At 36.1% G+C, this 16,440-nt stretch overlaps 1 protein-coding gene across 1 annotated transcript in view; it reads right to left on the bottom strand.

The window, feature by feature from the left end:
• The window catches only part of LOC137386752 (retinoblastoma-like protein 1), a 29,911-nt gene extending 14,807 nt beyond the window's left edge, over positions 1–15,104 (bottom strand). The window contains exons 1-8 of the mRNA XM_068072881.1: positions 14,886–15,104; positions 13,730–13,863; positions 12,629–12,829; positions 11,599–11,789; positions 10,837–11,053; positions 9,845–10,064; positions 3,951–4,126; positions 2,242–2,479 (exon numbers count right to left, since the gene is read on the bottom strand). Of these exons, the coding sequence (XP_067928982.1) occupies positions 2,242–2,479; positions 3,951–4,126; positions 9,845–10,064; positions 10,837–11,053; positions 11,599–11,789; positions 12,629–12,829; positions 13,730–13,863; positions 14,886–15,014 (1,506 nt within the window). The 5' untranslated portion in view covers positions 15,015–15,104. The remainder of the gene's footprint in view (positions 1–2,241; positions 2,480–3,950; positions 4,127–9,844; positions 10,065–10,836; positions 11,054–11,598; positions 11,790–12,628; positions 12,830–13,729; positions 13,864–14,885) is intronic.
• Between the last annotated feature and the right edge of the window lie 1,336 nt (positions 15,105–16,440).

Here is a 16,440-nt window from a genome sequence, read left to right as displayed (position 1 = left end):
ATGTGTGTATAAAAAGGTTACTGTTGAAGCAGAATCTATCCATCCAAACTTTGAATACTACAATACTGGCAACTCTCCATACTGGTGCAACCATAAAAATGAGATAATAGTTTTTAGTGTTTACAGTTTTTAGCGATTTCCCTCAGGAAGAACTAAAAATTGACGGAGTGTACCGGCACATTTGAAATAGCACATTTATAAAAGGACAAACTAAAAAAAATTGTTACTGGCTAAAAGCCTTTTAAAAACACATACTTCAAAAGCACATAATAAGATTGTAATCCGCTATCATAATAAGAATAGAATAGATAATCACGAATGATAAGGACGGCTTAGGGTAGTGGGTAAAACCCTTTCCTGTAGAAAGGTTCTGAGTTCAAATCCAATCCTAATCGGTTATCCATTGCTAGATTCATATTGCTATAACCGGACATACGGATGACAAACACTGAGATTTATATATAGACCAGCTGAATACCCTGCCTTGCACTGGTACTAAAAAGGTCTTTGCACAAAAAATTCATTTCAATGTTTAAAATACCACATTCACCATTCTGAATTTTAAATGAAAGCATTTATTTTTTATTTTTGTCATCTCTGTGTCCAGTTGAAGTGATTAAAATCTAGCAATACAAACTCCACTTAGTACTGGGACTGAACTTGTATTCTCAAGTTTTGCGGACAGGTATTTATTCAACGCACTAAGCTGTGCAACTGGCTATACTAAGAAATAAACTGTGCGCATATACATTACACCTTCAATCTTATATGGTTTCAAGCTAAGTATTTCAGCTAGCATTATGCTAGAATTGTAGGCCAGAAGGAAAATGTTTAAACCCACATGGGCGGCGAGACTATTGCAATCAGCGCAGAGCTGTAGAAGACACTACAGGCGATATAACGGTAGTATGAATTACACAAGAATAAACTAACACTTGCCTTTAGAATTAGAATGGTAGATGTTGTAGATGTTGATTAAAAGCAAATTTTTTGTGCTTAAATTTTTTTATAACCCGTAGAATGCCGGGCATGTCATGCGCACTTTGATTGGGAGCTACAGTAAGTATGATGACTGCCCTATGCCATAGTAGGGCAAGATAGCTGTGTGGAATAGTGAGATGAAGTAGTGGTTTATGAGTTCTAAACACATTGGGTTTCCAAGTTCAATCCCATCACCAAGCAGATTTTTCAAGTCTAGATCGTATTCGCTATAACTGGACATTGGTGAAAGAAACAAAAAAAAATTTAGATTCATATAGAGTGCATTGTTATAGGAATACTAACTGTGCTACCGGCGTCGCCTGGGTAATAAAAAGTCTTTGGTCAGACAATTGATTTGTATTTAACATACAACAACATTTGCCATTCTAACTTTCAAATTACCTATCATGAGCAAAGTGTTTTATGTAATGGAAAGAAAATAAAAACAACTAAAGGTTTTCAAAGTTTGTCAAACAACTGTAACATTCAAACTTCATATCCCGAGGAAAATGTTTTGTGCAAGTCAAATAAATGAAAAAAAATAAAACGCCTATAAAAGGTTTAAATGTAAATGTAAAATAATTAGCAAGTAATAGCTAAATTAAGTCGGTTTTGCTACGATTACAATAAAAGATGATTCGGTAATGATACAATTAATGTAAACTGAGAAAACAAAATGAAAATCCTGAATATGTAGAATTAATAATAACAATTCTTGCATAGAAGTGTGTGTGTATATAAAAAAAGTTAGTGATCAACCAGAAGCTATCTATTAAGACTTTGAATATGACGATACAAAGACAATTTAATTGTTCACGCAAGAAGAATTGGCCTTGAAACCAGATACAATAATCAAGCCTTACGAAACATATTTTTTAATAGGGGCATCGTAACGCGTGGCCGCATTAACAAAATAATCAGCATGCTCTATAGCCAGAATAACAGATCCACTGACATACTTTGAGAAATATATATATATAGATTTGCTCCAACATGCAATGAATTTAACATAGGAAACAAAGAATTTGAATTAAAGCAGAGTCTTGGCTGTATAAAATACATACCTCTCACTTATAATAGAGACCAAAAAACATATTGCAGCTGTCTGGCGTATTTGAAAACCAACATTACTTACCTTTACGAAAAGGTAAGTAACCCATTATTAATCAAATAATAATTAGCTTGATACTCGAAAAGAATAATTCAACATCACATTTCCGTGAAATGGCTGCCACCTAAAAATTATTGCTACAAACTCACTGAAAGGTCTACAGTCTTGTTTCCTGTACGACTGAGCAGACGTTTCTTCTCGGTCTCCATTATGTTCTCCAGCACTTTATAATAAAGCATCGTTGCAAACTGAAGACGATTCTGCGCAAAGGATACCTGTGAGCCAGGGTTGCTGTTGCAAGGCATCGTGTAGGCCTCACAGAATGTCTGCCCCATAGATACAACTCTCTCCTCTATGCTCTTTTGCACTTCTTTGTTGGAGCATTCTCTGCAAGAGACAACAGAGACAGACTAAGATGGGAGACAGTGAAACAAAAGACAGCAGAGACAGGCTAAGATGGGAGACAGTGAAACGAGAGACCGCAGAGACAGACTAAGATAGGAGGCAATGAAACAAGAGACAGCAGAGACAGACTAAGATGGGAGACAGTGAAACGAGAGACAGCAGAGACAGACTAAGATCGGAGGAAGTGAAACAAAAGACAGCAGAGACAGGCTAAGGTAGGAGAAAGTGAAACAAAAGACAGCAGAGACAGACTAAGATAGGAGACAGTGAAACAAGACAGCGGAGACAGACTAAGATAGGAGGTAGTGAAACAAAAGACCGCAGAGACAGGCTAAGGTAGGAGACAGTGAAACAAGAGACAGCAGAGACAGACTAAGATAGGAGGCAGTGAAACAACAGACCGCAGAGACAGACTAAGATAGGAGGCAATGAAACAAGAGACAGCAGAGACAAACTAAGATGGGAGACAGTGAAACGAGAGACAGCAGAGACAGACTAAGATAGGAGGAAGTGAAACAAAAGACAGCAGAGACAGGCTAAGGTAGGAGAAAGTGAAACAAAAGACAGCAGAGACAGACTAAGATAGGAGACAGTGAAACAAAAGACAGCGGAGACAGACTAAGATAGGAGGTAGTGAAACAAAAGACCGCAGAGACAGGCTAAGATAGGAGACAGTGAAACAAGAGACAGCAGAGACAGACTAAGATAGGAGGCAGTGAAACAACAGACCGCAGAGACAGACTAAGAAAGGCAATGAAACAAGAGACAGCAGAGACAAACTAAGATGGGAGACAGTGAAACGAGAGACAGCAGAGGCAGACTAAGATCGGAGGAAGTGAAACAAAAGACAGCAGAGACAGGCTAAGGTAGGAGAAAGTGAAACAAAAGACAGCAGAGACAGACTAAGATAGGAGACAGTGAAACAAAAGACAGCGGAGACAGACTAAGATAGGAGGAAGTGAAACAAGAGACAGCAGAGACAGACTAAGATAGGAGGTAGTGAAACAAAAGACCGCAGAGACAGGCTAAGATAGGAGACAGTGAAACAAGAGACAGCAGAGACAGACTAAGATAGGAGGCAGTGAAACAACAGACCGCAGAGACAGACTAAGATATGAGGCAGTGAAACAAGAGACAGCAGAGACAGACTAAGATGGGAGACAGTGAAACGAGAGACAGCAGAGACAGACTAAGATCGGAGGAAGTGAAACAAAAGACAGCAGAGACAGGCTAAGGTAGGAGGAAGTGAAACAAAAGACAGCAAAGACAGACTAAGATAGGAGACAGTGAAACAAAAGACAGCGGAGACAGACTAAGATAGGAGGAAGTGAAACAAGAGACAGCAGAGACAGACTAAGATAGGAGGTAGTGAAACAAAAGATCGCAGAGACAGGCTAAGATAGGAGACAGTGAAACAAGAGACAGCAGAGACAGACTAAGATAGAAAACCCACTGAAATAATGTGAGAAGCTTTTCCGTGAGTGTATCTGACTTCCTTCCAGCAAGCAGTGCCTGCAACTTGCTGACGCCCTGAGTAGCTGTAGTTATAGGTGTGACATTAGCCTCCGTGTGATTCTCCGGCAGGTGATGGCGACCCGTAAGTGGAGTTTTTGGACAGAGGGACTGAGTCTACAGCAGATAAAATGAGCACAGCTTACTGCTAGTGATAATGTTGAGTGGAACAGTGGTTCCTAACTATCTATCTGTCCATTTTAGAGTTAGCCTATGTTGGTGTTTTACTATAACAACAAAGCCTCAGTGTGTCAACACATATGTGTCTACCCTTCAACACTGAGTGATGCAAGTTGACAGAGAATGCTTCTTTGAAGCAGCATCGGCATCATTACTAGTCTACAATGTATAAGAGTTTAAAGGTTAATGTTGAAACCCCAGCATCCTAGGTCTAAAAGCTATTGCTGGGCTGTCGTCTGCTTTCACCACAGCACCTTCAAAACAAAAGTAAAAGCAAGCAACATCGCTTGCCTTTAGTACTGGGAAATTGTCTTTTAAAACACATTTACAACTTTCAAATGCTCAAAGATGTACCGTTGAAAACATCAAATATCATAAAAAACAAAATGCTAGGAAGTAACTCCAACAAACATTTGAAACTCCATGCTCAGGACAAAAATGTGTTTCCATTGCCACGACGCACTCATATCTGACAGACTACATGTAGGAGCCGACTATTTTTCAAAACTCTCACTCATCAGCAACCTCTCAATCATTGTAATCCTTATAGATGTGGTTGCGTCAAAAAATTCGATTTAATGAAATTAAGACCCATATAAGGCTAAAACATCAGCTACAATTTGATGCCACTTTTGTCTTTGTAGACCAACCCTGTCCAGAGATATATGCGTTAGAATGAGGCCCTCTTTTAAAAAGCTCATGCTCGAGCGGGTGCTTCTTTCGTGACGTCACAAGCAATATATCGGAAAAGAAACCACGAACGATAAATATGAGGTCGTTCCCTTAGCCAATCATCAGCGCGAAATTTTTATATAGGCCGTAATAAATGTTATCACTCGTAAAACGTGTTGTCTGTGATCTCAAATTTAGGGACTTTACTCTATTATTAAATCGCATGGACATCGATATTTACTAAATTAATTAACATCGTTACTTTAATGAATTACTCGATCGACACGTTTTATTGGCGAACAACATACATGTAATAATGTTATTGTCAAATTGCTGTAAAGTTACTGCGAAGGTGACTCCGAGTTTTCTTGGCATCAGGTAGTTAAAGTTCTACGGAGGAAGCTCGGAGAATGGAGGTAAATTTATCTTTTACTTTGAGTCTCCTATAGAGTTTCCTGTTGAGTTTACATTCAGACTATATTTCCCTGTTTGAGGCTAAAATGTAATTTCCTGCGCGTGCGAGATACGTATGTACAGTAAGTTCTTGACGGCTTCTTTTTAATCTTTAGCATCTAGCTATACAATGGCTTAGATTGATGAATATACTAAAGGTAATATTTTAGTACTCATTAATACATGTACTAATTAATAAAATTGTAACTTTTGCTATCACTAATCATCTTTTTATATTTTTTTATCGGTTCACCTAGCTACATTCGCTTCAAATTTTCTGTGGCATCTTTATCTAGTAAATTAGATTTATGATTTGACATTAGATGTTCACTTTTCACTTGTAGAAAGTGAAGAAAATCGATTGATCAATGCAAATCTTTAATTTCCAGAACCAAAGCTTCGAATCGTTGGCTTGGCGTACTTGTGCCTTTGTTAAACGTTTATTCGTTTTTAAAATTACACTCGCAATCTATTTAACTCCCAATTTGGAAGCTATCAATAGATACGCTTTAGAATGACATATCTATGAATGAGATATATTTATTGCATTTGTTTTACTGATTACAGGATGTTTATGTCGTCCCACCGGCCGAAGAAGCTTTGTCAGTGTGGAAACTGCCATAAAGGGGAAAGAGAGACTTGAATGTGTGCTGCATAAACCATGATGTTTTGTTTGAGTTTGTTGCAGTAGATGAATTTGTCTTATTGTATCAGCTAAAACTATGTGAGTGGCCACGACTTGATGAATATTTTTAATAAAAGCTTTATGCCGAGATGAAAATATTGTTGCTTGTAAAAATTATATAATAAAATAATATTGTTGAAGATAATGCAAAACATGATTTGCAGAATATTGTAGTGAATTGGATATGGTATATGGATGTCCGCAGAACTGGAGAATGTGAGTTCAAATCCAGTTTGCCGCAGACTTCTCATCCTTAAAACTCTATCCCTACCTATATTCTTTTCAGTTTTTTTAGTAAGAAACTAGTACATAGACGGTGTAGGCAATGATATACAGCCCCGCCCCAAGGATAGGCAACGGACATAATGTGGGCGGGACTTATGGGAGGCTGTATATCGTTAGTATGGGTAGCTGCGGAACTGTGCTGATACAAAGACCTCGTTCTACATAGTTAGCTTGACAGAATTACCGTAGACCGGTAGAATTGGTAGTCGGTACCCAAATGTTTACACAACATTTGGAGAAAGTGAGTAGAACAAATTTTCAATTTTCGTTATTTGAGGCCTTTGAAACATTCATAATAATGCATCTGTAGCTGGATTTAAAATTTTATTCTAGCCAACATGAGCAAATAAAAAATAAGATATATGCCAATAGAGCCGCGTAAGACTAGACTTTTATCGCAATAGCCAATGTGAATACGAGAGATAGAGACAGGTTGTATAACGCGTGACATCATTTTGGGCAAGTCTGGGCACGTTTTTGTGGCCTGAGCGTTTTTACCGCGATCAGACTTTTTCGATTTTAATCTTCAAATATCTTGGCAATGAGATCGCGTAACACAACAAACAACATATCAACTGATAGAGAAAAAAAAAATGCTTTCTTTTCAGATCAACTCAAATTTGACGCAACCACATCTTTAAAGCACATCAATTATATCAGTACTGTTTCAGCTTATTCAGGTTCTTCAATATCTTGGCTTTCAAATGAGCCATTGTTTGACATGATGAGACAGACATTGGTTGGTGTTTATAGGATTTCCCTAGAGCTCTACCACAGAAATGTTCAATGGTATAGGCTCGCAAATTATGACGTCACAACTTTCATATTCGGTGTTGTGTGCTCTTACCGCTTATTTATCAACTACGATAATGACACTAGTGGCAGACAAAGGTAGGACAACTCCAGAGAACCAATGAAGATGTCAAAGGAATCAGTGTCATTAGCTCTCCATGTACAGATTCTTTCTATGATAACTAGCTCAGATTACAAGCACCATACTATGTTTTTCTGATGATATTATGCACTAGCCCTCTCTTTGTATTGTGACGTCGAGGGGCACGACTGAGGCTAATTAATTTCAAGCATTGCGTGACCTCGCGAGATTGCAATTTACATATAGTCATAGGGCCACGCCACTGCATGTCACAATTTAATCAATGTGATTTCACTACCTTTATCAACGACAGTATATTTATTGAAGCATAATCATATTTAGAAAGCAACATGGAAAGCGATACGAATTCTTTAGATAATACTACTACTACAACAGCAACTACTTCCACAACTTATGGTTCTAAAGGCAGCAAAGGACAAACAATGCCATCATATAAAACAATGTGATAATAATTACTATAAATGTTTAAAATGAACGAAAGGATGAAAAAAGCAAACTCTAACAATCACCCGAAATCTATTAACCCAGAACATGTGTTTGTATTGGTCGGGCGTTAGCACGATCAGCGGGCATTGTTGATTATCTAGAATCCTAGATTATTATTAGTGCTCTCTGGGTTTAAGAGCCATGATTGTCGCAGAAAAGCGCAGCCTCAATGGCAGCGAAAGGGATCCACGATTTAAGGTTAAATGCTAATTATGACATCACATTGTGGGAACCACAACCAAGTGTTTTTTTATTGCAAGACATACTTTTGACACCCTGTTTTTCATAGTTCTATTATTCTTTGTGTATTGAATTTAGGCTCATCCGAGAGCCAAGACTCTGAAGTACTGAAAGATATGATAAAAGTACTGATATAATTGATGTGCTTTAAGACATCTGAATACATGAGAATATTTTGGCAGATTAAGAAGTCAAGAGAAGCTTCATAATTTTAATATTTAAAGTAATAGTGATGTTGATGGCCCAGAGCTTTGAATATTTCTTTATTTACATTACTTACTTCTATGCACTTGTTATTTACTGACAGGTCATATTATTTGTTATAACAAAAATCATGAGAAACGTTATTTTTCAAGAAAAAATTCTATAAAGACAACTTTAACACCAGTTAGATCCGAGAAACCTATATGAAGAGGTTGAACTAGTTTTTGAGCTTACCAATACAGTCAAACATGGATAACTCAAACTTCATGGGACCGAGTGAAAGTGTTCGAGTTATCAGAGCGTTCAAGTTATCAGAGCACTGTCACAAGTCCATGTATTTATTAGTAAATACATGTACATATACAAAATATAATATAAATCAAAAGCATAAATGGCTTGTTTCAAATTAAATACTTATAATGTGAAGTTTCAAAAATTTTTATCAGAAAATATAGAGATTTTACTATCACTTGAGATTTGTTTGTTGTTTTAGGTGATGTGACTGCCAGGACGTTTTCAGATTAAAATTGGCAAAGCTTGATCGCTGTTGAAATGCTCAGAAGAAAAGACATCTTTTTTTTAGAGTTTTAACCAAGATCAATTTTGCCGATTTTTCTTGAAGTTTATGCGAAGGTTACCTCGCTTTTCCTCGCCTTCGAAGGACCATCGCTAAGCGGACGTTTGGTAAAAAACAAATTTTACTAAACCCTTAGAAAAGTCGTTGACAAAATTTTTTTGCCGATAATGGTAATAACAACGCCTATGAATGACTAAAAGTTGAGGTTAATCTCTATGGCTGGGAACAAAGTTATATTCTAAAGCGATAACAACCGTCTCGGCAGCCGTTGGGTAAAAAACTGTTCGAGTTAACGAAGTTAAGGTCGAGTTATCTAAAGCAATTTATCATGGTGTGGGAACGGACCAAACAAAACCGTTCGAGTTAACCATGTGTTCGAGCTATCCGAGGGCGAGTAATCCATGTTTGACTGTATTATGAGGATGTGTCATATTTTATAACGGAGTTGGTTAATCTCAAGCGAGGAAGAAAAACCGACTCACATGAATTAACTCTGACAGGATATATGCAATTGAATCTGTGCCATGATGGTTTATTGGAACATTAACTGCAGAGCACATGCGTTTAAATAGTAGCTTTTGCTATTTAAAAAAGAACAGTGACTTATTGGATGGACTTGTTTTACCTGTTGTGCTGAACATAACATAACCACCCAATTACGCAGGAATCGGGTCATCATTGGCAAAATTTTATTTTGAGTGGAAGTTGTTTAACCTTGTGTACTTTCCTTCCGTTTCACTTTCTGTAGCTAACAAACTCAAAGCGCAAAGATATGAAAACAAATTTTGATCTACTTTTCTCTGTACAATGAACATAAACAAGTTATACGCTTCAACATTCTATGGATCTAGCATAGTGGTCAGACAATTCTAAATAGAACAGTTTGTGCTGTTGATCCAATCAACATAAACTACTATTTCAACCTTTCCAAATGAGTTCTCTGATCTAACTGGTGTTAAAGTTGCCTTTGTAGCATTTTTTTTTAAATTCTCTCAAGAATTTCGTTATCACAGATGATATGATCTGAAAGTAGATAACAAGTGCATACATGTAACAATACTTAGGCTTGTATACACAATGCTAGCCTACCATGTGTTAACAATAATACTGAATCAGCTACAAAATGGAAAGACAACTCTTGAAATACATGACACTTACATTGTTAAGATGTTCCCTGAGCTTGGCATCAGCATTGCTTCTAGCTGCTGCTTCCAGCAAGAGGGACGGACCATCAAGAGGCATAGCAACACTACTTGAATTGGGTTGTAATTTAGCTGGAGTACCTATCTCAATTTTAGCATCCTTCCCAAGAAAGACTCTTTCATCAAAGTCACCCAGAGTCAAGACAAAATCGTCATAGGCCTTATCCACCTGCTTGCTGCAAAGAGTGCAATTTTATATGAAACACAAAAACACTACTTTAAAATCTGCGTACATGTATAAGGAGCTGGTTTCCTGCATATGGAATAATTAAACTTTGATAGTGATATTGCAGCCTGGCAATTTTCGATTAACTGACGGAGTGAGACAAATTGTTTGTAATTTTCCATAATTTAAAAAAAACCTCTATTTTATATTTTAGTATTTACCTCCTATGTTGAACCAGCCACCCAATGAAAATGTAACATATAGTATTATGTATAGAAATATTTATAATGTAGGTACTTTTTCATATTGTATTTTGTATAAGTTTAAAGCAGCGTTCAAAACACTTTTATATGAAATGCTGCCAGTTATTCATAATAATTGATAAAAATAATCAAGGTGGTATTTAAAATAAGATTTGACGTTTATAAGTTGACATCAAACGCTCAATAGATCATTCAGATTGGTCATTTAATTTTGTATTTCTTGTTTGTTTCCTTGAAGCAATTAGCAAGAGAATGTTTTGTGTATTCCTTCAACACTGTGTATTTTCTTCTTTCTGTAGTAGATCAACAACTCTGTGATCAGCTGCTAATTGATATACATGTATGTTAATCTGCCCTTCACAAAACCTTACTGAAGCTTGATTAATGAGAGTTATCTCCCCATGAGGAGAGAACTCTCGTCCAACACTAAAACACGCAAAACTCACTAGTGTATACATTTCTCAGTGCTTTACGCTGACACAAGCTCTGTAGATAAAGGACACCGGAGAGAATACGTACAAGTTTTGAGTGTAACAGCCGATATCGAGGATGCCTATAAACGTGTCCCCAGACTGCGTGCCCTTTAGGATATCCTTCTCGGTGCAGAGGCGTCGAATATAACTCTTAAAGTGATGCTCCTTGATGCCCTTCGCCTCCACTTCAAGGCCTTCATGTTGAAAGCATAGCTGTGAGATTATGCACGGCAGCACGTTTGGTGCTGGACTTCCAGGAGCTGCTGAACAAACCATAAATAGATTACTACCCATTCATTACTCGATCTATTGAGAGGCATTTTAAAAAAGCTTAAAAAGTCATCAAAAACAGGTCTCAATGGGTAAACATTTGAATAGGCCATCTACTGATCATGGTGTTGGTTCATCAGGAGTAGTGATGGAAGGTGATCAATAAAAGGTGAGATAGAAAACAAAATCAGAAAACATTAAAATACAAGTTTTAAATTGTTAAAAAAATTGTTAGTTTTAATTTGTTTTACTGTAAAGTCACTAGATTACGAAGCCAAGTTTCGTTTTTAAACTCTAAAAAACCAACGGTGAGTTTGGCAAGACCTTTAAACAAATTAGCCTATTTACATGGATTTTACGATTCATAGTATGTAAAATCACCATAACTTTAAACATTCTTGGAACGAAATATTTATGCTGTAAAAGCATCTTTACTTGAAGCTTACAAGTGTTCCAGGTGTATCTATCAATCTCAACAGAAAGCAACTATATAATAAATAGGGTTGACACCCATGAGAAAAAGTGATATCTTTCTCACCATGGAACTTGGGACTGATGAGATCACTGCGCTTTCCCAGCATGCAGTTGGTGTAAACCCAATCAATGACACACAGCAGCAGGTGGTAGCAGTTGACAAGGTCATCACCGATATCTGGAAAGTTGCCTTTGGCCAACACAAACATCTTCCAGATGAACTCATAGATATCGGAAGAGGTACATGGCTTGGCTCTGTTTAGTAAAAACAATTCATCGTATTTTAGTTTCAGAACATGAGACAAAAGTACATGAACACAATAAGCAGGGGACAACTCCTCAAGGAACTGTTCAGAGAGCTTAATAGAAAAACAAACCCTAGATATGTGGCTACTATTAGTTGCTTAAAATAGAAATAAATCCCTATCCGGTATAGATTATCATGTATAAACAAAAACATAAAATAAAAATGTAGAAAACAAACAGATTTAACATATTTTACTCTATAACAGCGCCAAATATAACCATTTACCCTTTCAATATGCTCACTATGACTGGTAAGCAGTGCTGAGCATGAGTTTGGTCAAAAGGCAGCCATCTTGTAGCGCAGAATAAGAGTAAAAATTAAAACAAAATTTAAGAGTGTCTTTTGGAGGTAACTTGGAAAATCTGATAAATGCTGTGTGATAAAACTCTGGACACTTTTTATAACAAAAAGTGGGAAAAACTGCAAAAAACAGCTTTTATAATAATTGCATGAAGCCAACAAATTTATTGCTTCAATTTTTTATTTACGTGACAAATTTTTTTAAAAATTAAGAAATTGTAAATATGGAAATAAAACTTTTTCATAAAAAGTTTCTTTCAGATCGACGAAGAATACAGTTACTTGAAAAATGATTCAAAATTAATAAAAAAATTTAGATAATTGAGCATAAGCAAGGTCGAAGGTTAAAGTACAAAAAGAAATAAATGTCTTCTGTCAGGTGGAACCATAACACTAATGAATCAATGATATATAACAGACTTTTGCAGTGCCCGCTGCCTGGAAGGACTAAACGAAAGATATCTGCCACAAATACTCCTTTCCTAACCTCTGCTTCCTGCTCTTGGGAGGCCTTGGAGGGTCTTGGTCTGGGTCCTTGAACACGCTTGTGAATATCGGCTTGTACTTCTTAAATATCACAGTCGACACAGAAAAGTTTCGTTCTAGCTTATCAACTCGACTCCGAAAAGACTCTGGAAGATTGGCCATGTCTGCCCATTTCTTGATTTTGTTAAAAAATTGTATGAGACTGTAAAAAAGACCAAATAATCTATTGTTTCACTGTATTTATAAATGAACATTTGCGATAAAAATGGCAAATATGAAAGATACTCAACAGAAATGTGAGTATATTTCAAACCAAATTTTCAAAATCTCTCTTACCTGTAGAAGTTATCATGAGAAAATGAAAGTGATTAAGAAATAAGATAGTCTGTTGGAGTGAATATGGAGAGAGTTATAATTAAAAATAAAACTAACTCCACCAAATATAAAAACTAAAATATGTATAAGTAATTTTAATATCAAGTCAACATAGACTAGCTCCATATTGCTATCATAGTCTCTAGATATGCCCTGCCTGTCTGCTGTATAACTAAGGCCACACATCAATTCGTGTCTTTAATTTAAAGAGGATGGTGCTAATAAAAAATTATTTCTATGGATTATAAATTTATTTAGTTTCTTATTAATAATTTTGTTTTGCATAGTTTTATAGAGTGTATAGGGTCTAAAGCTGCACATAGTAGCCATCATAAAGCCACTATTTGACATAATACAACCACTACGACTAGAGTTGTGGAATGAATTAAAAAAAGCACAACCAATTCTTAAGAGATTCTCTTCAAAATTTGACAACTTCAACATCAAAAACCAAATCTCAAAATGGTCAACATAATATATCAATTTTTGTTTGCACTAGAATGACATTTATAATTAGTTTTGGCAGCGAGCTCATAACAGCATGTTGGGTCGGGTGGGAATGCTGACCTGAGAGTTTTTTTTATAAAATACGTAATAAAATACATTAATAGATAGCAATAGATGTAATAGAACACGTTATAGAACACATTAATATAATACAGCGGCAGAGCAACTGGATGAGCTAGATCCATTTCATCATAGATGCATTATCATCATCGTCTCTCACCTGAGTTTGGCTGTCCTCAGGAGCTGAGTCAGTGACACACCATTTCCTTCCATCTCACCATTATCTATAGTTGGTACTGTCTGTTGTCTACATGCTTCATACAAAGCACATGCTATCCAGTGCAACGGATCACCCTAGGGAGAAGAAATGACAATATATATATATATATATATATATATATATATTGTTTTGATGCAGCCATGTTGAAATAGATTGAGCTCTAACCATTAAGAGTAGTAATGGCATTCTCTTCTCACTTTTGGTTGCTTAAATTAATAATTAAATAAAAGATTAAGAAACAGATTAATTTATTTAAAATAATAACAATAGTTAGAACGCTTAGATATGAATTTAAAAGTAATTATTAAGTATTATTTGTTTGCGAAAAACTTTAATGAACAATGACTTAATAGCCAGCTTGACATAGATTTGTAAGCATCTGTCCGCGGCTTGAATTTTTAAGCAGGCCTACACAAGACTTTCCAAAATAAAGAAGATCAAAACATTCGTTTAGATTTCAATGGAGATGCAACTTTGAGCCCAAATATGGATTAAATTATAATTCAGGTTCATAGAACAAAAGAACAACATCATCACATATTACATTATCACACTAATGGAAGATTATGTCATGTGACTGTATTGATTATCTGTCTCTCCATATTCTGTAGCAATTTGTAGTGCACAATAGGTTACGTTACGTAAGCAGCTTTAAATAGATTAGTTTTCAACAACTACCTTAGCAATTTAGCTGACTACATAGACAACCCAATTAAGTGATCGGTCAAACCTTTTCTAAATTGTGTGGCAGTCTATCGTAATGATAGGTACATAGTGTAAATTCAAGCGTTGGACTGTTTCAAGGCAAACTAATGCCAGACTTATACGTAATCTACGAACAATAAAATTGCACAATAAAAATTATATACAAAAGGAAATATTCGATCGACAACGTTGTCTCGAGGCTCAATACCTTCAAATGCTTGGTTAAAGAACACGTCAAGGCAAGTTTCTATCACCAATGATGTAAAACTGAAATGAAAACTATAGCAATAGGACCTACATCTCAACAATCAGGGTAATCATAAAATCACTGACTATGAACTTGGTGTTTGCGGCACTAGATATTGCAACAACCTAATGTCAATTGACAAACCTCTAATGTGTAATTGTCTTTTATTCTGTCAAATTCTCGGAGAGCTTTATCTTTTGTGGCTGAGTCAAGATTAAGGTCCGAGCATAATTCTAAAAATCTAGTATTACTTTGCCATTCCGACTTGGCCATGACTTAAAATCAGCAATAGAAATTGTTGTCAAGAGTTTAGCATAAACATTTCCGAGTCGACTACAAATTTAAAGTTGGTGTACTATATTTAACAGCTGTAATCGTATAATTTGCTTGAGGTGTCGAAGTTCCGGTTGCGGCGATAGTTTAGCGCCACGTACGTTCAAAAGGATTTAGGAAAATTTCTTCTCTAATTTGTGCCAATAAGAAATGCCCAAAAGTTTATGCATTCGTGTCTTCGGATTGCAGAGAGTACAAACTTCGCGGGAATGTTGCAAGGTTCCCACATTACGGTTGTGGCTCGCTACATGTTCCCTTTTTGTATTATCCTACGCTGCGGCGAGGTCAAGGATGAACACAAAGTTGCGATTTTTGCTATATCGATGCTTACACTAATGTAAAAATCGTATTTTATGTAGCTTGTTGTGAATGTTTAAGCCATGCATTGCTTACTTTTGCAGCGTGCAAATTTTAAGCTCACAAAGTTCTATTGAGTAGATTTTGCATTGAACTGTATAATTATTATTTCAGTCGGGTTAGAACTGCTAAGTAATTTTCGATATAAAACGTAAAAAACACTTCTAGTTTTTCTTAGACTGTTTGAGTCTATTCGTAGAAAAATATATTATAGTTTAGCATTTTTACGTACTGGTCGACGTTTCTCTTGTATCAGAGATGGTTCAATCTATGAACCTTTGGTGGCATACGTTTTTGTTTGCACCTAGGGAGACTGGGTTCTCCTCTTGGGCCTGTACTGCTTTCCATCGTGGTGTTCTTCTGGTTTTCATATGCTTTGGAGAGGGTATGGTGATTTTTTTTGTAAATCTTGATCATTAAAAACAGATGATGGTCTTTTCTTCTCTTTTCAAGTGCGGTTATAGGTTTTCTATAGCTGTAGTGATATTTTCTTCATGCCTATAAGATTTTCACAAAAATGTATCACATTTTTTGTATCATCTCAATAGTGTATCAAGTATTTTTGACACCAGAATTCCATACAACATTATTGTATTTCAAAATGTGTCTACACACGCTTTTGCATGCAAGTGCCTGCCTTTTTTGGTGATCCGTACAAGAGTTGCTTTGGGCTCCCAAGTATTCTTTTGGAATTATCACATTTTTGGTAAATATGTATGTTGGTCAAACTTCAAATTTGATTGTATGGTGAAGCAAAGATATTTGGTGCTTTCAGTCCATTCAAGGTATGTTGTTTTTGGTTCCATGTTTCTGGAGCATGCTGCTTGGCATTTTGTCATGCAAGTGCCAAGTATTACTGGTACTTTGCCAACAAACATTATGCTTTTTAGCTAAAGCTTTATACAAGCTAATATTATATAGTACTGTCTCATTATAGCTATTAATAATGCTTGTAGCTTTTTACAAAGCTTTTCTATGACCAAACATATAAATACTTGGGTTTTCTGTT

Source organism: Watersipora subatra, chromosome 2, assembly GCF_963576615.1.
Source record: "Watersipora subatra chromosome 2, tzWatSuba1.1, whole genome shotgun sequence".
Lineage (NCBI taxonomy): Eukaryota > Metazoa > Bryozoa > Gymnolaemata > Cheilostomatida > Watersiporidae > Watersipora > Watersipora subatra.
This window is presented reverse-complemented; position numbering and strand designations above follow the sequence as displayed.